General features: G+C 34.6%; 1 protein-coding gene across 2 annotated transcripts in view; it reads left to right on the top strand.

The window, feature by feature from the left end:
* Positions 1–3,836, top strand: part of LOC308274350 (cadherin-10) — a gene marked incomplete at both ends in the record, with an annotated part of 115,833 nt that extends 111,997 nt beyond the window's left edge. The window contains one exon of one of the 2 annotated variants that reach the window (XM_080712011.1): positions 3,352–3,836. In XM_080712011.1, the coding sequence (XP_080568137.1) occupies positions 3,352–3,836 (485 nt within the window). Of the gene's footprint in view, positions 1–3,345 lie in introns of both variants that reach the window. The other variant, XM_080712010.1, reaches the window with a different exon arrangement.
* Positions 3,837–21,883: the final 18,047 nt, after the last annotated feature.

Below are 21,883 nucleotides of genomic sequence, written 5' to 3'. Positions count from 1 at the left end.
ATGGAATTTAGAATTCCCTGAAGCTTGTGTCAAGAGAAAAAATGAAGGAAGAAAACATGAATGAACAGTAACCCCATTTATTGTATTACTGGCCCATTATTGTTCTCCTGAATCAGGTAGTAACAGACTCTATAGCATTATTTCTTTCTGGATCATCTGCCAAATTCTTATTCAGGAGTACAGTAGGAGTTGAAAAAGTCAGAGGGTCTTAGTTCAGCATCCTCACTGCTATAATCCAGAGAACTGACCATACAATTTAAAAGGAAAGAAGATTTATTTGTTTACTGTCTCCTTGGAGGTTTTTGGGTTCAGTCTCTGTGAGGCCAGGAATGGTGGGTTTCAGGGCATGGTGGTTGGAAACATAGGGAGAGCACAAGACTTTACTTCTAACATTATGGAGGCGCAAAGCAAGGTACAGTAAGCAAGGGGAAGAGAGAACTAAAGAAAGTTCCCAGGACCACATTCCCAGTGACCATTCTTTAGCAACCAAGTCCTACTTCCAACATTGCTACCTGTTTCTGAGAGGGGTAGGAGGACATTTTAAATCCAAACAATTATAAAGGGGTATAATAGGCTTTCAACTCCAACTCTGAAAGTTAAACATCAACAAATTCCAATAAAAATAAACAAAGATAAAGTTTAAATTGATAACTTTTGTTAGAAAATTTGCAAACTTTGCTCAGTATAGAAGAATTTTCTCAGAATGCCTGTAATCAATTATTCATTTATGCAAAATAGTTAAATATGGTCATTTAAACTTCATTTTAAACTTTAATATAGCCTTTACAAAAATGTATTTTAGCATTTTTACAATTATAAAAAGAGAGCAAATTGTACATGAAATTAGGACCTATAACAATAAAAAGTAAATTAAAATACTTCATCATCTTATAGTTAATATGGTTGTGGCTACTCAACTAAAGAAGATTTAGTTTTTCGTCTTTCATCATAACATATACACAATCTAGTTTTGTGTTGTATTAAAAGATCAGAAAGTAAATTGCTCACTCATGATAAACCATTAAAAGTATAAAATAGTCAACTTTTGATTTGTAAGTAATTCAGGAAGTGATAAAGTTTAAAATTAAAATATATATTATATATTCTGTTATGGAATCTGAAGCAAACAAGACTTTTCCATATATGAGAAGAATAATAAACTTGACTTAATTAACAGAATATGTGGAGATTGATGAAAGTTTATTTTCATACTTTGACATGCCACTAAAAATAAACAAATCAAAGGAAGCTAATAGACATGCTTTACAGTAAACAGTATGTGCAAAAGTAAGAAATATATTTATTTTGGAAGCTTATATTTTAAATTACAAAGTCTCCATGCTAAAATATGTATTAAAATGAAATCTCTAGGAAGAGTAGTATTAAAGAAGTAAGCTTTTTTCAATTTTTATTGTGTCAAACACTGTAATTAGTACTGTATAAAAAACTTACTTTTTCAATAGATAAGGCAATGTATGCGTTATATATGGTTATTTTCCTAACATTATACATAATGAAAATGAAAATTGTCAATATTTAAGACATTTTTAAGGCCACATGATTTCTGAGTGTTTGAGCCAAAGCACATTGTTGTTGACCAGGGTGTATGAAATATTCCAGCAAAGTCTAAGATTACTTCTGCCTTTTCCTCTCATGATGGTTGAGGGCTGAAATTTTTCTAGCTTGTATCTTCCCGGAAATAATGTTAAAATAGCCCTTGATCTGATTTATTTGACGCTGAAATAATGTTACATATTTTTTATAACCTAGTCAATTGCTTTTTAACTGCTTTTTTAATTAAAAATGAGATTAAATTTGCTCTCTGCATTTGCTTAAAACTATTATTGTTGGTATTCCTCTGGTCCTAATGGAAAAACATTGTATCTGACATTCCAAGAAGCAAGGAAATGAACTCCAACATGGAGTCAATCTTAGTTAGTTTTCATTATCTTCAGTATTTTTCAGTCTTTTTCACTGAGTAAAATCTGGTGTTTGCTAATAAACAATGTGAGGTTAAAATCTTGACCTCACATATTTTCATGTGTACAGAAATACATGAATTTAAGGGAAAATGTAATTTTCCCTTAAAAAACTTGAAACATAATTTATTATTTTTTTTCATGGCCTATTTTTTATCACTTTAAGGCTAAGGACACTTACCAATAATCTGGTAATTTTCTATTATAGCTTTAGGAAAGTTTTTTTTTTTTTTTGGCCCATTCCATTAATTTAAAACCAATTAGTCTGAAAATTCCATGCTAATAAAGTAACATAAAATTATAATGATTCCCATTTCATTTAATAATTTTTTATCTAAAGGAAAATAAATATAGATATTTGAGATAGTAAGGTTCCCACTACTTCTCTCCTATTTATTTGAATTCCCATCTATTTATCCAAATCATTTTAAAGTCTTAAGACCAATATCTGGGAATTGTAAGTAGGAGTAGACTCAAATAAAATACAGGAATTTTATATTAACTTTTTCTATAGTTTATGTTAATTAACATTATTATACTATTATCATCATTATTATACTTATTGTTTCTTGTGATGGAAATGGTTACAAGTTGTTGCTGAGAAATACACATTTCTACTTGTGTATCTATCCCTGTTTAAGATGTATCTGGTCAAGGTTCATACATGTCTTGGGAGTTCATTCAAAGTAATAATTTGAATTTAGTCTTTGTTGTCATGTGATCTGACAGTTTGGGTGAAGTTCTCTTGCGAGATATATATTTCCAAGGAAAGCATCATAAATCTCATAAACTCATCTAATGTCTAAATAACTAGGTCATTTTTCCAACAGAAAGGCCTTCTTTTAATAAAGTAAGAAAATAAACTACGTAAATCCATCAACAAAGCTATTTAACAGAAACCAATATTCCATATCTTGTGAAGAATGTTGCTTTTTAATATTGTACAAATGTGAAGAATATGGGCATATTTTAGCCCTTCTTGTCTTATTTGAAGCTGGATTCAATTTATAACATCCATGTCGCTATTTATTGCAAAAGATCGATATTTTTTCTGTACAATTGGCAACTAACTTTAAACCGTTCTTAGAAAAATAGATAAACTCTATGTCTCTGTACTTCAGGCATATTCTATTGCTTAAAAATAAATCAGAAATACTGCTGTCTGAACACACCCACCTAGGACAACCCCTTCTCCACTTCTGCCCAGCAAAAAAATAAAAAATATAATAAAAGTTCGGAAGTACAAAGTTCATTTTAAATTCCATTCTGTCATCTAATACCAAAATAAACTCCTTTTCAGTTTTCGCTCTCACTATTTATAGTGCTTTGAATGGACCAATAATGTATCTTCTGTCTTTTTTTCAAGTTATAGTAGTACTGTTCGCAGCTCTGAAAAGACAGCGGAAAAAAGAGCCTCTGATCTTATCGAAAGAAGATATCAGAGACAACATCGTGAGCTATAACGATGAAGGTGGCGGAGAGGAGGACACGCAGGCCTTTGATATTGGCACCCTGAGGAATCCTGCAGCGATTGAGGAAAAAAAGCTCCGGCGGGATATCATTCCGGAAACTTTATTCATCCCTCGGAGGACTCCCACGGCCCCAGATAACACGGATGTCCGGGATTTCATTAACGAGAGGCTAAAGGAGCATGACCTGGATCCCACCGCACCTCCCTACGACTCTCTTGCCACCTACGCCTACGAGGGAAACGATTCCATTGCGGAGTCTCTGAGCTCACTGGAATCAGGTACCACTGAAGGAGACCAAAACTACGATTACCTCCGGGAATGGGGCCCTCGCTTCAATAAGCTGGCGGAGATGTATGGCGGTGGAGACAGCGACAAAGACTCCTAACCTGCCACCTAGGTTTTGTTCAAGAGAGTAACTCTACGGACACCGTCTCCACTTCACAATATTTGATATCCAGGAGAATTTTCCTGCCACTCAGCACAATTTTTTCCCATGTATTGCTTAATTTGTTCATTAATTCCATTAATTCTTTCCTGTAGGATGTCTCATGGAATATATATGACATTTTATTTCATCACTTCCAAGAGCCAAAGCTATGGAAATTCAGTGTTGTCCATCTTAGTAAATAAAAGATAATTTCAAAAACACGAACAGGATAGTTTCCCCTTAAGCAACCTCTCAGAGGAGCCGCTTTTGTTAGATAATGTTCTGCCCTTGCAAATGAAGCTTTTAAAAAGGCAAAGAAAAAAAAATTAAGGTATATCCTGTTCTGTACATTAAATTAAAATAATGTACATGTGGTGTTAGTACGTGTGATATGCAACCTGGTATAAAAACGTTTGTGCAATTTCATTTCATCAAATTCTATCTGCTAATGTTTTATATTTATATTTTTGTATTTATTTTTAAAAAAATAAACCAGTTTTTACAACTACTTTGTCTCTAGCTTATTTTTTCCCTTGAAAGAAATTTTTCTTCTTGAACTAAATGCCTTAGTACAAAATTACATTAAATAGAGGTAAAAGACAAAATTGTTATAATTAGTATTAAAATCTAACCAAATTAATATAACTGAGATAAGAACATTTTTTAATCTGTTGATTCTGTGATATGTGAAAAGTCTTCATATGAAAAGTGTCAGTCATTTATAAATCACTCAAATTCATCATTCAACAAATTTATATCATTGCTATATTTGTGCTAAAGATATCAGCAATGCAATAATTTCACTGTTTTCATATTCTCTAAAATAATATCTAAAAGAATAAAGCATTTTTTCTCATTTTGTATTATACTTTTGCTATTGAAATTTATAGGCAATCATAGTTCAGACAGATCTCAGACTGAAATAATCTTTTAATGGGAAATATATTTACCTCCCATGGTGACTTTGAAAATGGCTAGTAATGACAGTAATAACACTGAATGTTCCATTAAGATACAGCATTGCAATTATGTCAACTTTCCAAAGATGCATTACACATTTGTGTGTAACAAAGTCTGTTTTTCTGTCAATAAATGATTCAAGAGAAAATGAAACAAAAATTTTAAATAAAAATACCGGCAGCTAATTATCCAAAGTTCCTGCGAATCATGGAGGTTAGCTACTACTCAGTCCTTGTTTTTCAAGCTCCACAAAATGATTTATTTATCTATGAAATGTTTTATTGGACCTAGATAGTCACATTCCCCGCTGAGTATATTGTAAACAGTACCAAAGATTTGTGTGCTAATTAGTGGAAATGTTCTGCTTTTGGCATAAATCGTGGTGCAATATTGACATATCCTTAATGCAGAACTAATTATTTCAATTTTCTTGAACAATTCTTTTTCTTTTTCTTAACTTCTGGGTTGTGGCAACAGATACTTAGGTTTGTGTACTAGTGTGATTATTAAAGAAAAACAGTTCGTGTGATCTAATTAAAATTACACACTTAAGGCTATATGTAAATCAAACTACAGAGCAAAATCAAATTTGGCAGGCTTCCTCTAGTCCAAGAGTCCATTTATGTACACCAAAGGCTGACCTTCAGAAGATAATGTTTAAGAAACAATAATAAAAAAAGTTTTCTCATATGTGTTGAAGAAATGGAGGGGGAAAAATCTCAAAATTATATAAAGATAATTTATTGAAAATAAAATTGGTCATCAATGGAAAAGATAAAAAGTATATATCTTCTGAGTATTTCACATATTCCTGATTTAAAAAATTTTATTAAAATTTGTTTTATTATGTCTAGTACTATTGTTTTATTAATATTAGATGTCAGTGATTAGAATTCTTAAAGGTTTTTAGGTATCATTGTTCAAATAATTTAAAAGTGAAATTAACTTGATATGTCGTTTATTTTGTCATACAACTGATGTATAATTACAATGCACCAATAAAAGTATATTAAGAAACTGTTTAAAAATTTAAGAATTATGACATTGATCCAAACTAGATTTTCAAAAATTCTTTTTAAGGAGATTGATAATCAGGCTTCTCTGTCAATTTAAGGTCTATATTATACAGAAATTATTCAGTAACATCCACATATTTGTTGGTAATTAAGGCGGTATATTAAAATTTGATATTTTGTAAACTTGAAACTCAAAATGTATACCTCTAATAACCTGCTTAAATTTTCTCAGTGGTTTCTCTCCTGAAATTCTGTTCTCTAAAAGGAACACCCAATCTAGAGATTACTCTATGTCCAAATTTAGTTTGATGAAGGGATGGGGAAAATGTCTGTCCATTTCGTATCACTAACCTTACTGAACCAATGTGGGCTACTGACTTGTCCATCAGTTTATGCATTCATTCTCCATATATTTACCACCTACTATAAAAAATGAGGAATGTTCTAACTCCTGTAGATGTAATAATAAATCCTAAATAATTAATATAATTGTGTAGTTCTATTAAATAAAAATATGGCAAATAATTTTGAAAAACTGAGTTTAAAACTAAATAGCAAGATTTGACTATAGTTACATTTCTATAAACAAAATGAAAAATAATTCCTCATTTTCATGATTTACTCAGATAAGTGAGTTTAGAAATTGGATGTTAACGATGGTGACTGAGTTCTCATTGGTTCTACATTAAACAAAATATCAAAGAAAATTTATACAATTAAAAATTCATGGTCTTGGGTTGAGATTTCTATCTACATCTACGTTTATTTCAAGTAGATATTATATAACTTGAAGACTTGCGGACATTTATTTGTAGTTTTATACAGGCAAACTATGAGTAATTAATAATGTAGGTTCTTCTGAAGTAACCAGTGGTTTAAAATTGAGGATTAACTGTGTCTTCCTATCTCAGTACCTTTAGAAATATATGTGCCTAAGTGTGTATAATTTATATTACAGCATATACAAGCGTGTACATATAAACTCTAATTGTGATAGACTGATTCCATAAAACATACAATGCAAAGAAAATAATTCATATTGTACGGTTTACAAATATGCATAAAACCACTCATATACTCATTTATTTATTAAATGATTTAGCAAGAAAATGAGCTACTTCTTATTTCTTATGTATTTGCAGGTCATTGTGATCAAATAGATGCATAAAGGGATAGAAAGATGAAGTAATCTGTGTAATCATTCAGAAGTTAGTCACAACCAATAATCACTTTATAAATTTACTTGAAGAATGATAGATGCTCAATAAAAAAACTTTTCAAAATGGAAAGGAAGAAATAAGACCAATAAAAAATTTGTGAGCACCTTTCTCTCCACTATCCCCTCAGTAAACAGGACACTGGTACAAGACACTAATAATACTGAATTTTACCTCTAATCATTACCAACTTGGCTCCTTATTATTATGGTTGTTCAAGGTAGAACTGAGGACACATTTAATTCTGTCATTGTTACCTGTCAATTTTACCTATTTCATTTTACCTTTGTCAATTTTCTTTTACCCTCCAGTATAAATATGCTGTCATCTGCTGCCAGTCTTTCTTTCCAATTTTTCTTTGTTACCATGTGTTGAGCCCTTAAATTTTTTCACTTGGACAACTACCAATATAATAAGCTGCAAACTTCTCATCTTCCCTCAAATATACTTTTGCCTAGCAACACATCTTTTTTTTATAAAAAAAATGATTTTTCTAAAGTATAAAATAGTCAGATTGTTCTATCTCTCAAAGACTTCATTGGCGTCTTGTTACCTACAGGTTTAATTCCTTCAATCAGAGCATCTTAAACTTCAATCAAAAATTAATTATGATTTTTTTCTCATTGCTATGAGGATTTTAATTAGAATATTTTCTTTTTTTTGTTTGTTTTTGCGGGTTTGGGGATGGAACCCAGGGGCATTTGACCTCTGAGCAACACCCTCTTCCCTATTTTTTATTCTTTATTTTTGAAACCGGGTCTCACTAAGTTGCGGAGGGCCTCACTAAGTAGCAGAGGCTGTCTGCGAACCACGATCCTCGGGTCTTAGCCTCCTAATGCTGGATTTACAAGCGTGCGCCTCCACGCCTGGCATTTAATTAGAATTTTAATGCTGTGGTTTATTAATTTATAATACGTCTGAATTTCTCTGAAAATTAAGTATTGCTGCTACTTAATAGAAACATCATCTAATTAATACATCCAGAGACCAGCCATCCATTTTTTTATATTATACACATACCAAATCTGCTCTATAGGCCATCAGCTTCATCTCTGATTGACAGTGTTGTTCCTCTGGTGAGAAGCTCAATCCAACTTATTGGAGTAATCTTAAATTTTACTTTTTCTCGAAAGTCCCACACTCTAGCAGTTGAAATTGTTTCAGTTTTTAAAGACACAGAATCCTATAACTGCTTCCTCAATCGTTAGAGGTAATTATCTCCCTAAATGGGCTCTTTTAATATAACTCCGCTTAGACTCTTCTCTCAGAACTGAGGTCGGAATTATTCCATGATGAATTTCCTACATGGTTGTTGCCTAAGTTATAAAGTCTTAATCATTCCTTTTTTTAACTCAGAGTTAAAGACACAATTCTAAATACAAGCAAAATTTCCCCCATATGCCTTTTCATCTATTACTTCCCCTTTCATTTATTAATCTCTGGATTAATAATGAATCTCTGGATTCATTTATTAATCTCATTGCATAATTCCTTCCTACCTTTCTGTGCATTACCCTGATTTTCCGTCTTTCTTTAGCTAGTTCTCTTACCTTAAGTTTTCGAAGTTTACTCTATCTACTCTAATTAAAATTAAAATCACAAGGTTTCCCCTAACTGTCTTTATGATGCACTTGTTTTCTTCCTAGCAATGCCACATTTTTAATATGTTAATGATATACTTTAATATTTAATGACTTAATTTAAACTTACTTTGTTTACTATATTATTTTCTTCTCAGTCGAACAGAATGTAAAATCCACGGTATCATAGATTGTATCTGTTTTCTTCATTTTGATGCCTTGCTATAGAGAGTTATGTGTATCTTTGTAGGTGGTCAGTAAACAATTGTTAGAAGAATTAACAAACATGTATTACTGAGTCCATCTTAAGTATATAAATATTATATGCTTATAATATTAATGTGTCTTCCTTTAGATAATGAACTACTAAAAGTTATAGGAAGTGCTTTAATGATTTCTCTTTTTATTTGCTGGTAAAAATTTTTCTTCCAGAATATAGCGATGTTGAAACACCATCTTAACAATGAACCACAGTCAGCAAATAAGTATTGCAGCTAATTATTTTAGGAAGTTAGAAATAAATATTAAGTGGTACACAAATCTCAGAAAGGCAAAGCTTTATTTTCAGTGAAATTATATTCTGGTTACATTGGGAACATTTGTGAAATGCCAATGATTGTATTAATGGGAATTAAAATATAATATACTTAAGTGCTGGCATCAAATAATGACTATCTTTCCATATTCTGTTCTCTTAAGTTGGGCATCTGGGTCATGATTTGGGAGAATGTGATAGTCTAAGAACAAGAAAAGACCGAATAGAGGGACCATTGACTAGAGAAAGTTGTGTCTCCCTATTTTGTTTTGCTTATTTCAGACAATAATAACTGCATAGGATGTCAAAGATTTTATTCACATTTTTAATTATTTAAAAGTTTGACTCTAAAATTGCTAAGATGCATCAAAGTATCAATATCTAAGCAGGACCATGAACCTAGACTCAAACTTTGAAGACTAGCTATGTTCAAAAAACCATGAAAAAAATCAAGGAAGTAGGGTAAGAGAATTTATAAGAATAAGCAAATATGTTTGGAGCAAATGGCATATTGTTGATTTAAATTTTATTAAAAAAATGAAATATTACATTTTAAATTTCAGCTCCTATAAAATCAGCAGAACCATATATAAATTACATAAATTCTAAAAAAACAAATTTCGTTCTTCTCAACATTTATTATACAGATAACAATTTGCATCTTATTCTTCTAAAATTTTTATTAATTTTTTTATTTTTTGGTACTAGAGAATAAAACCAAGAATATTTTATCTCTGAGATGAACTCCCAGCTGCCCTCTTTTTATTTTTTAAATAAGATCTTTTTAAATTACTGAAGTTCCTAAGAATTTTTTGAGGCTGGTCTGGAACCTGAGATCTACCTTTCTCAACCTCCCAAGTAACAGGATTAATTACAAGCATATGTCACTGTACTCAGTTCATTAATTCTTTAATTCTAACTCTATAATATTTTTCTTGCTGAACTATATACTTGACTTTTAGACTTGGTGACTCATACAAAGAAGAGAGAAAGTCACTTCTCAGAGACATAATTAGGAATAATAAAAATTGAAATTAAAAGTGCAAATAAAAATTATTTGTACAAATTTATTTTCTTATTATAAATAGGACTATTATAGAGGATGCATAATTTAGTGCAATGGGTATTCTTTATCAAATTAAAGCATTTATATAGGGAAAGACAAAGAATAATAAGAGCATAATAGAAAACTGGTATACTGTTTGTGAAAATTTTTTTCCAGCTGTGGATTTATCTTGAATTTGGAACATGACATTTACAACTCTCCAGGAAGGATAGCACAACAACTTCATTCCCAAATTTATCTGAACAAGCCTCCTACACAATGTGAAATATTTAGAATCTGGCCTAAGATGCTTGCCATGATCTTTGCCTCTCTCATTTTACAATAAAAAGATTTTAAATGATTATTTGCTCAATGTGTACAATTTATGTCTCTGTTTTACGGTTTACTTTTATTTTCTTTATTCTTAATACTGATGCAATTTAAATAAATCTTCCCTACATGATTTTGTTAATATCAGTGTGTGTTTGTAAAAACAACAAAACAGAACAACAACAACAAAAAAAACCCTGCCCAATCCAGTATTGTTCTAGTTTTCTTTTAGAAAAGTAGGATGTTAACATGGCAAAGTCATGTTTTTAAAAAAATATTAATTATAATTTAAAATATATAATTAGATTATACCTTTCTACTTCCTACTTTCTTAACAAACTAAGGTTGTTTTTTTTTTTTTTGTTTGTTTGTTTGTTTTAGAGTCAGATCTTGGCTTCACTTGTAATTGCTATGACCATGCAGCAAAAGGTTTAGGTACTTTAGTATTTCCAGTGTATTTTCAATGATGACAAGAGTATATAATTTAGATTAAGGCAATTCTTTGACTTTTAGGTTATATTTGATTAAGCCCTTAGATTTGATGAAATGTTCTTTCCAGCAGTACACTGGGCATCTTAGCAGGTATTACATAAATACTTGTTGCGTGATTGATTAATGTTGGCATTCTAATACTTTGTTTTCTAATTTTGGCAATGTGGAAAATGTCAGGTTCCATACCTTCCCCACCCTCAACCAAAAAGGCAACATGTTTCATTCATATTTGAAAAAGCATATTCTAGAAATGTCACAGTAACCTTTTAAGATGACAGTCTCTGCCTAGGAATTCTTGACAGCAACTATGCACAATTATGCCAGATATATATCGAAACTTCCTTACATCATCTTCCCAAAAGTGATAGCCTGAGCGGCAGCATGGAGATGACTGTGTGGAAGGAAACACAAATTCAATGTATTCTTTCATAAACTTTATTTTGAGACAGGAATAGAAAAAGTGGAATTTCATTTCAGAGGGGTTTTTTTTGGCAAACTGAATAAGTTATTGAAAGATAACCTTCATTATGTCTTTAATATTCCTACATATTAAGTGGTAATACCTGTTCCTTTATAATTGAGAATATTGAATGCGATTAATTTTGTTTATTGATGTAATCATAAGAATATATTTTTTTTATTTTGTTGAAAATTAAAGAAAAAAAAAACAAATGTCCTTCACATTACTTAAAATATAGTGATGCATCTTTTTAGGGATAGAATTATATATAATATCAATGGCAAACAGTGCCTTTTAGGTATGCAATTGGAAAGCTACTAAATAGAATTAAATGATTGTGTCTAATTGTTGATAAAGGAAATGATTAAGAAGATGGAGATGATGATGATGATGCCCATAAAAGTTAATATTTTCATTTGTCTATTGTGTGCCAGGATTACCATTTGCCCTACACACACCAACACATTTAATTGTCACAATGACTCTGAAAGGTAGTTGCTATCATTATCTCTATATGTGAGAAAAACAGCAAGGTTAAGTAAAATTGGCCCAAATTCTACTCCTACTGCAAAGTGGAGCTGGGAAGAAAAAGTGATTGAGTTCCAAGGTTAAAACTCTTATGCCCAAGACTTCTATTGGGAAGAATAAAAAAAAATTCATCTTGGCATTGCAGGGCAGTAATGATAGTGAAAGTATATATATGGAGAATTAAATTTTTTATTTAAAAAGGTAAATTTGAATCACATATATCCCACATTCCTATAATATAGAAATCACAGATGGCTTTGGTAATTATAATGAAAACAGAATTTTTACTCAAAATAAATATAAATTAATGCATATAGTAAGTATACTTAGAATATAATAAAATACTTTTATTTCCCTGTTTTCATTTGAGCAGTTAATACTCCTCTCTGTAAGTATCTGTTTATCAGAATAGATCTTAGAATTTTAAAAGTTATAATAACACAATATAATAATGGCAACATAGTGAATTCATTCATAGGCTAGAAAACATGATGGACAGTTTCTAACTTATTTACTTAACAGTTAGTTGAACTGTTCTGTGCTCTTATTTTGTTGGGATTGTGATACATTTTATGACCATACTCATTAGTATTTCTTGCTCTTTTCTTACAGTGTGTCAAGGTTTAGGGAGGGGTATTAGTCATATTTTGCCTATAATAATGTTACATAACAATTCTCATGTCTCAGTAGCTTTGAATACATATGAAAACCATGCTTAGAAGTTTGTAGGTCTGTTCCAAATGAAGTTTGAGTTTGGTAATTACCTTTGAAAAAATATTTGTAGGAACATGTTGTTTGGGGAGAAGATAATTTTCCATTTATTTCTTTCATACATTTATCGTTATATAAAAAGTTCTTTAAACTTTACGTAGGATTTGAAATTTCTTTAGCTACCAAGGTGGTACAGCTCTCAGGTGTGCATTCCTGTGAGTGTGACCTCATCTAGCATTTCTCAAAAAAAAATTTCCATTTCTATGTTATCTGCCCATCTCAGGTTTGTGGTAATTTTTTATGTACTCTTTTGGTAGATAAGGAGAAAAACAGGTATAACCTAACTTTGGGTTTGCTTTTACCTTAATAATTTGGCAATCCTTAGGTGACTAATTTTATCACAGTTTTAGGTAGGTCTTGAATTAGGGTCTATCTTCATTGTCAGGTAATTCCATTGCAAGGTAAGGCCACTCAGATAAAAGTTACTTTTTATTAGAATTTGCAAATACCCTTTTTAAAAGAGCAATATAAATATATTTTATTCAGTTTATTTCTCTAGAGGAATTCATTTTTGACTGATGAGATTTTCAATGTATTTTAAGAGAGAGGAAATATATATATTAAATATATGAAACTATATATATAAAGAAAACTATATTTACATGTAATTTCAGATACATATATTTTCAGTAGATGTATATAGTAATAATGGCCCATCAGGGCCAAAACTGAAAAGAATAAACAAGAAAATACTATTAATTTAAATTTACATATGAGGAGATCAAAATATTGAGAATTTTAATAATGTCTCCAAAATTACAACTGTCATAAAAATTGGAGCTTGACTTAAACACAAGCCACCTGTCTCTAGAGACTAGGCTTTTAATCAATTCTATCTTGTTCATGAAAATTAAATCTAACGTAAGAGCCTCAGGGAAGATGATTCTTGAAGAGCAGACCCTGTTTGAATGGCAGATTGCAGGATGATGGATGAAAGGTAAGGAGACCACTAAAAACTACCAAGATGTTTTTGGGAATAATATTTCTTGTGCAGAATAGAACAATGGGAAGTGATTCCATCTCAGCCTTATTCCATTTAAGATCCAGAAATTTACAATGGGAATCTAATATTAGTGGATTTATGTTTTTTTGAGGGGTAACTAGAAACACATCAGTGCAAAACAAATAAAAAAGGATCTTGGGAATAGTCTGAATTGGAAGTACACACCAAATGTTATGTGTTTGCATTTTTCTCTCATGCTGAATCTCATTGTAATATATAATTACAATTCACCAATAAAATATGCGTTGGTCCACTTGACTAATGAATAGACTATACTCTAATATAACAATTTGAAAATTAAAATTGACTTGTCTTTAAATTTAATTATAGGTAAGAAATAGATAATTTTACTCAAGAATGCTGACCATGTACTTATTTATACCTACCTTTACTCTGAAAAAGATGTTCTGAAGGTATTAGAGATAGATAAAGAATGAGGTAGGGAGATCCTCTTCTGTGAGAGAAGTCTGTCTTGCTTACTCACTGAACTTAAAGTAAAATTTAAGAGTGGTTATTGAAATAAAACCTAAATATTTCTTTAGCAGATATTTATTCCTAGATTTTAGAAAATAAAATGAAAATATATGAAAAGATATGGAGATATATTTCTTTTCATTGTGACATTTATCATAATTCAAACACATTTTGACATTATGTATCACACATTTTCTTTCCATTCAGAAATATAGGTTTTGGTACCATATTCTATCAATTTATATAATAGTATTATTTAAATAAATTTGGCTTGAGTTACACTATGAAATTTTCAGTATGAGATAGATTTTTTTAAATGTGACAACTAGTTGAGTAAGACTTTTATAATGACACACAACCAATTTTATAACTATACTGAAATAAAAATATTCATTATAAGATATTAGAACTTATACTTTATTATTGTATATTCTCTTTTTTCCTGGTCTGGTGATGTTTGAAACCCAGGTGCATTCGACCTCTGACCTACACCCTCCGCCCTATTTTATATTTTTTATTTTGAAACAGGGTCTCACTAAGTTGCAGAGGGCCTAGGTAGCTGAGGCTGTTGGTGAACCGTGATCTTCTGGTCTCAGCCTCCTGAATGCTGGGATTATAAGTGTGCACCACCATGCCCAGCTACTATTACTACATATTCTTTATAATTATACATATTTAAGGTTTCTAAAAATTACATTTATTCTATATATGTGTGTAGGTATCTGTCAATAACATATTATTATTATTTTGGTACATTTGAACAGTCTAATAATAAGCATTGATGTTAAGTCTTCTATCAGTACAAAGTATATATTTATTTCTCTTTTAGTTCCTGTATATCCTCTATTATTTTAGTGATTATTCTGTTCCTTGGTATAAAGATAATCATAACTGTTATATATAACTTGTAAAATTTTTTAGCATTACAACTTTCCTTTTTTATTATTTTTTAGCAAAAATTTACCAGTCTGTTATTCAGATGACAATTTGTTTCTTATTATTTTCATTTACATGGCTATTTTTTCTATCCTTCTTGTTACTGGACTTAAGTATCTTCATTCATTCATCTTTAAATACAGAGTTTCATAGTTTAGTATTACTAATCTGAAGGCTGGGAATGTAGCTCAATGCTATAACCACTTACCTACAATGTGCAAGGCCCTGGATCTATCCCCACTACCACAAACAAACAAATAACATTACTAGTCTAAAGTGATAATATGCTCATCCTTAGAGCTGATTGCTTGTGGCAAATACCTGAAATTTATTAAGCAAAAATAGATTATATTATTGTAACCACATATATATTAAATCTTACTTTTGTTTTGTTGAACTTTTGCCAGTTATCTCATATCTCATATTTATATAAAGCTTGTATTCTGCTAGAATTCTAAAGAAATGCTCATAGGCAATATCGGAGTATTTTACTCTTTAATACTGATGAAAAATATAGTAAGTGTACATTGGCATGCATTTTGTTTTCTATGTTTCTAAAATTTGTACTATCCTTAGACTGTTTTGTATGTACCATTTGACAAATCTAATAATGCTAATATAATTTTCAAGAAACTTAAATAATTTAATGATTTTTTTCTTTCAGTTTTCAAGCATTTGGGGAGGAGATCTAAAAGCCTATAACTTTAACTCAAATATGCTCAGCGATCCAAATTTCCCAAGGTACATGATGGGAAATAATTTAAAAATCTTTAAAAAAAGATTCCTGGCTCAAGAACAGTACATTTTTGTTGGCTTTATTTCCTACAAAATCACTAACTTTATAATTGTTGGATCTCCTTAGCCTATCTTTTTCTTCAAGTATAATTATGCCTTATTATTTATATATTTTATTGTCTAATAAATTTGTCTTATTTTATTGCATTCTAATTTATTTTTACCAGAAAATTGTTTTTGCATTAATTTTTATTTGGTATATTGGTTTTAATTTTGAGATATTTGATTTTAATTATTTTTGTTACTTTTAAATTTTTTTATATACTTTTTTAGAATATTTCTTTCAAGTAACAGTAGTAAAATTTACTTCTGGGGTGTGTGTGTGTGTGTGTGTGTGTGTGTGTGTGTGTGTGTGTGTGTTGGTGTAGAATAATCATTGTCTTTAGTACTTTATCTTGATTTTACATGTATCAGATGTCTGCATAGACTTTTATAAATTTCTTACTCAGGGCATTTCAAGGAAAGACTTTGTATTAGTTTGTTATGACTACTGCTAAAAGTTACCACAAATTTCATGGCTTGAGACAGCAAAGATTTATTTTCTGACAGTTTAGTAGTGCAGACCTCAGATACAGTTCTCACTGGGCTGAAATCAAGGTGTCCATGAGACTGAATTACTTTCTGGCAACTGTAGGGGAGAATCTGCTCCTTTGTCTTTTTCTGCTTCTGGATTCCACTTGCATCCTTCAGTCATGGCTCTCTTCCCATACCTTTAAATCTATTCCTAGTGAATTAAGTCTTTCTCCCATCACACCCCTATACTTCCTCTTACTTTTCCTTTTTCCATTGCTAAGGGGCCTTAAGATCACACTGGATTCCTGTAAAGAATCCAGCATAATCGTGTTATATTAAGGCCAGATAATTTACAAACTTAACTCCATCTGTATCATTAATTCACTTTTGTTCATCACAGAATAGCATGCTGCCACCTTTAGGGGCTACATTTCTACTGTCAGATCATTCACAGTACAAAAGCATCCATTTCTGCCAATTGAGTGAATTTTATATTATTTAATCAATACATCATTGATGTTTGTTGCAGTGGGTGAAGATGAGGGATGGGTGAGGTGAGAGGTTAGTGAATATTGTTTCTACTTTATTTCTACAGGATATTTATTTCTCCACCTTTTTACTTTCTTTTCTTTTTGATTATTTTTTGCTTGTCTTCAAAGAAATATTTCTCATATCAGTTCTGCTCCTATTTTTTAAACTATCTTCCTGTACTAAAATCCTTCCAGCAGAAAGTAATGAGGATAATTCAGTTTTTAACTTTTTGAAACTCTCCTCCTCTTCTGTTTTTCCAAGTGTTAGGTTGAAAATAGAGTTAGGAGGTCTAGGAGGGAGGTAAAAACACCAACCGGGTTATCAGAGACTGCTGTTTTATTTGGACCCGGCCCCCTCCAGAGAGTCAGCAGGCTGTGGGGGAAAGGACCAATGGGCCACAAGTCTGGAGAATTGCACATAGTCCTGATCAGCCGGCCAGCTGTGTCACGTGGGGGATCGGAGGCACTGCTGTTTTATAGGCATGCCGATTCTCTCATGACATCTGTAGCATTGCAATGTTTGGAGTCTCGAGGCACCTGGAGTCTCACTATATCTCTGCCTCTGGCTTCTGGGGTTCTGCTGCGAGATCATGCGGGAGAGGGACCCAACTTATCATCCTTGCCTTTTGGTGATAATGGGCAGAGATTTGAATCTCGAACTTCTTCCTGCTCTTAAGGAGTGTCATAAGTGGGCCCCTTGGCCGGGAAAGGTTGGGTCCTCCAGAAGTGGGCAGGTGGGAGTATGGCTGCAGCAGGAGTCGGAGGTTACCCTGGACAGCTTGGTAATGTACATTCGAGGAGACTTTGACAGCCAAGGAGCTATTAAAGAAAAGGCAAATCGTGAGAGCAGTGAGTGGGTTTGGGTTAGTCTGGTCAACTGAAAACATGCTATTGGATCAGGAGCATCGGTAATGGATTTTAGGGAGTTTAATACTTATGGCTGTTTGGCATCTGGAGAGGGAGAGGATCATACTATGTAAATGAGTGGACCTGCCAAAATAAAAACATTAAAGAAAATTATGCCAAGAATAACGAAGCTTAGTGGGCCCCAAAACTGTGCTAGACAATTTGTCATGAGGCTGTGGTAGTGGAGCCTTTGTAGACTCTGCCTGAGCTTCAGGCAGATCAATTTTTTTCCTGTAAAAGAAGGCCTGTAATACATGGTCATGAGACCTTGTTGTCAATCCCCTGTACCGAGATCAGAAAAGGAAAAACTAGAACCTGAAAGGATGGAAGCACTGAGCAGGCAACCAGAAAGGAGACTGGTTTACCTGCTACTTGGAAAGTTACCCTGGGCTGGCAAGGAGAATGGAGGTTGAGGCATCCATGAGCCACTGGTCTTTGGCCAGGCTGAGTAGAGCCAGTGGCAGGTCCTGGTCTGGAAAAGTGGTCCCCCTGTGTTGAGGCACCTGGGGCTCACTGCTTATCCAAGGGCACTGTTTCAGTGGCCCTCCTGACTGTATGCTGGGCACAGTTTGATTGGTGGCCTTGGCCTTGCTGCACTTGAAGCAGGCTCCTGGAGGTAGTCGTCCTTGCTGTCCTCCATGCCTAGGTGGCACTCCAGAGGGCTGAGCCACCACCATCAGCTGCAGGGCAGCTACCAGGGATCTGCCTTTTGGCAAAGTCAGTGTACACTCCATGTCCGCCTGTTCTTCTCTGGAATTAAAACTTTAAATGCCATGTTAACCAAATCTCGGATAGGAGTTTGAGGACTTTCTTCAACCTTTCTTAATTTTTTTGAAAAGCCTCCCGAGTTGGTTCCTTAAGGGAGGAAGACAGGGGGAACAAAGTGGGTTAGAGTGGGAGGCTGTCCTGGGATAGGATGGTGACTGGGGCAGTGAGGAGAGAACCTGTAAATCAGTGTCTGCAGAAAGCAGCGCCCACAAGCCAGCCCAGTCAGACTATGGCATCTACATATTGCCACAAAATGTGAACTGTGGCTGTGAGTCAGCAAAATTGCAGGCTGGCGCAGGCCAAGATGACAACTGCGACATCACCAGGGAGCAACTATGCACCATCACAAAATGGCAACTGGTAGGAAAATGGCAGCTGATGGGAGAAAGCATTTGGAGGGACAGAATGCAGGGGGAAAAAGTCTGGACATAAAGACTTCCAACAATTTACCAGGCCACTTACAAAGTTGTTAACCATTCTTGGGCCACCGTAACCCATTTCCCAACTTGTATAAAGGCCAGACAGGTGTTCAGGGCATAAGTCCTCTGCTAGTTTGGAGGTTTGACTTCCCATAATTGGTTCGCTGGTGAAAATGAAGAACAGAAAACAGGGGTCCCCATTTTCCTGATCAATCATTCGGAAATGGAGGTTAAGAGATTGGGAAAGATGTCTTCATCCCTTCTCAAAAACCGGAGGATGACCTGGTCATCCGGAGGGTGGTCCCAGTGGACCGGGGAACAGTGGGTAACCAAGCACTTGGATTTTGGACCGGAAGTTGCAAGTCCAGAATCTGCTAACCAAGGGAAGGAGAGGGAGCTTACCAGAGTGAAGTGTTGCTGGCCAGAGTCAGCTGTGGCAGAAGCGCTGAGAAACTGCTGGGGGTATAGTGGAGTTGGGGCACACGGTGCCTGTGCCTGGTGTCGGCGGCGCTGGCAGCTGGTGCAGGTGGAATCAAATGGTTGCACGCAGGAGGTGTGGCTTGCCAGGCCCGAGGTGTGTAAAGAAAATGCCTTCCAGGTGCATGGCAGATGCTGAGGCTGGGCCATGGAGCACACTGCCCAGCAAGCGTGGCTTGGGGATGGCGGAACGGAGTGGTGGCAGTGAGTAGAGCTATGCCTGCAAGTCAAGCCTAGCTGGGGTGACTGTGGTGGATGTCTAGGCTGGGCTATGCACCAGACTCCGACCCGCAGGGGCTTAGAGAACGACACAGACACCTCTTCAGCTGAAATATGAATTCTTCTTTAATGGATCCTTAATATGTCTCAATATGTCTCTTCTAATATGTCTGACAATGCGTAAAACAAGCACAATATATATCAGCATCAAAATCCCTCCATCTATTCCCTACCAACCCCAAGCTTCCACAGCTAGGGCATGCACATTTCTGACTCTCTCATAGGCAGGCTGGTGGTAGCACGAGGTGCTGCATCACTGATCATTCTGCAGGCACGTAGCATGGCACACTGCGCATGCTCAAGGAGACGTCCATCTTGTGAGTCTCATGACTTGGCTGCAAGCCTAGGCGCCATCTTGAATCCACGCTGGCAACAAGCCTGGGTGCCATCTCAGTCCAGCCGAGTGGGCCCCGACACCAGAGGTTCTGGCGGTGTCCAGAGCTGAGCCGGAATGGTGGTTGTGGGTGGTTCAAGCGCCAGGCAGAGGTCCTGGCCCGTGCAGGTGGTCGGCAGGCAGAGCAGGTGCCAGTGGCCGTGGGGCATGCACCCCCAATGAGTTTGGTTCAGGGTGCATGGAACTGTCCACATGGCAGCCAGCAGGGCCTGTAGCAGCTGCACAGAGCCTGCAAGTGGTGGCGGGATTGGAGCCTACGCGCTGCACTGACAACAGATGGAGCCACACTTGTGAGCCTAGTGCCAGCACAGGATCTCGAGGTCAAGCTGCTGGTGGGTCGAAGAGTCTAGGGCTCAAAAAGAGAGAAAAAAACAAAGAGAAAAAAGAGAGAATCCCCCCAAAACTCCTTCTGAGTTTCGGCACCAGAAGGTTAGGTTGAAAATAGAGTTAGGGAGTTTACGAAGGAGGCAAAAACACCAACCGAGTTATCAGAGACCCCTGTTTTATCCGGACCCGGCCCCCTCTGGAGAGTCAGCCAGCCATGGGGGAAGGGACTGACTGACGGGCCAAGTGTCTGGAGAATTGTGCATAGTCCTGATCGGCAGGCTGAGTCAAGTGGTGGATCAGAGGAACCACTGTTTGATAGGCATGCCGATTCTCTTGCAACATCTGTAGCATTGTGATGTTTGGAGTTTTGAGGCACCTGGAGTCTTGCAATATCTCCACTTCTGGCTTCTGGGGTTCTGCTGTGAGATCACGTTGGGGAGGAACCCAACTTATCACAACAACCTTCTTTTTTTTTTGCAGGTCTGAAGATGGAACCCAGAGGCATTTGACCTCTGAGCTACACCCCCTGCCCTATTTTTTATCCTTTATTTTTAAACAGGGTCTCACTAAGTTGTGGAGGGCCTCCCTAAGTAGCTGAGGCTATCGATCCCTGATCCTCTGGTCTCAGCCTCCAGAATGCTGGGATGACAAGCGTGCACCACCACCCTGGCTCTTCCAAGGAACTTCTTCAGTGTTGTTTCCTCACAGATCTACCTTTGCCCTTTGTATCCGGAAGGTTTTCAGCAGTCTGGGTGCACTACTAAAAGTTACTATTTATATTTCCACTTAATATTAATAACCCTTGTATGGCATTCTCTTTTTTTGCAGTAATGCTGAAGGTATGAAACTTTGCATGCGTGTGTGTGCATGCGTGTGTATGTGTGGTGTGTGTGTGTGTGTGTGTGTGTGTGTGTGTATGTTACTACTTATTGATCTTATGACATGGTGGTGGGGAATATATTGAGAAAATCAGATTCAATCAACCAAAGTATCATTCAAAGCCAATGAGATCTTGGATATTGTTCTTGAAAACGAAAGAACCAACACTCTTTCTGATAAAGTATGTGCTGTGAGTTTCTTTGTTTCTTATATACTCCAGTAAAGATAGATTTTAATGGCATATTTAATAGTTTCCAATGAGAAAACATACTATACCAAGGCCTTATACTTCTTCACCTTTCAGGTATTTATTTGTCATGACAAAAGACAAGCTAAAGTACAACTAAACTTATTTAGAAAAAACAAAGGTA

Source organism: Muscardinus avellanarius, assembly GCF_963383645.1.
Source record: "Muscardinus avellanarius genome assembly, chromosome: 1".
Classification (NCBI taxonomy): Eukaryota; Metazoa; Chordata; class Mammalia; order Rodentia; family Gliridae; genus Muscardinus; species Muscardinus avellanarius.
This window is presented reverse-complemented; position numbering and strand designations above follow the sequence as displayed.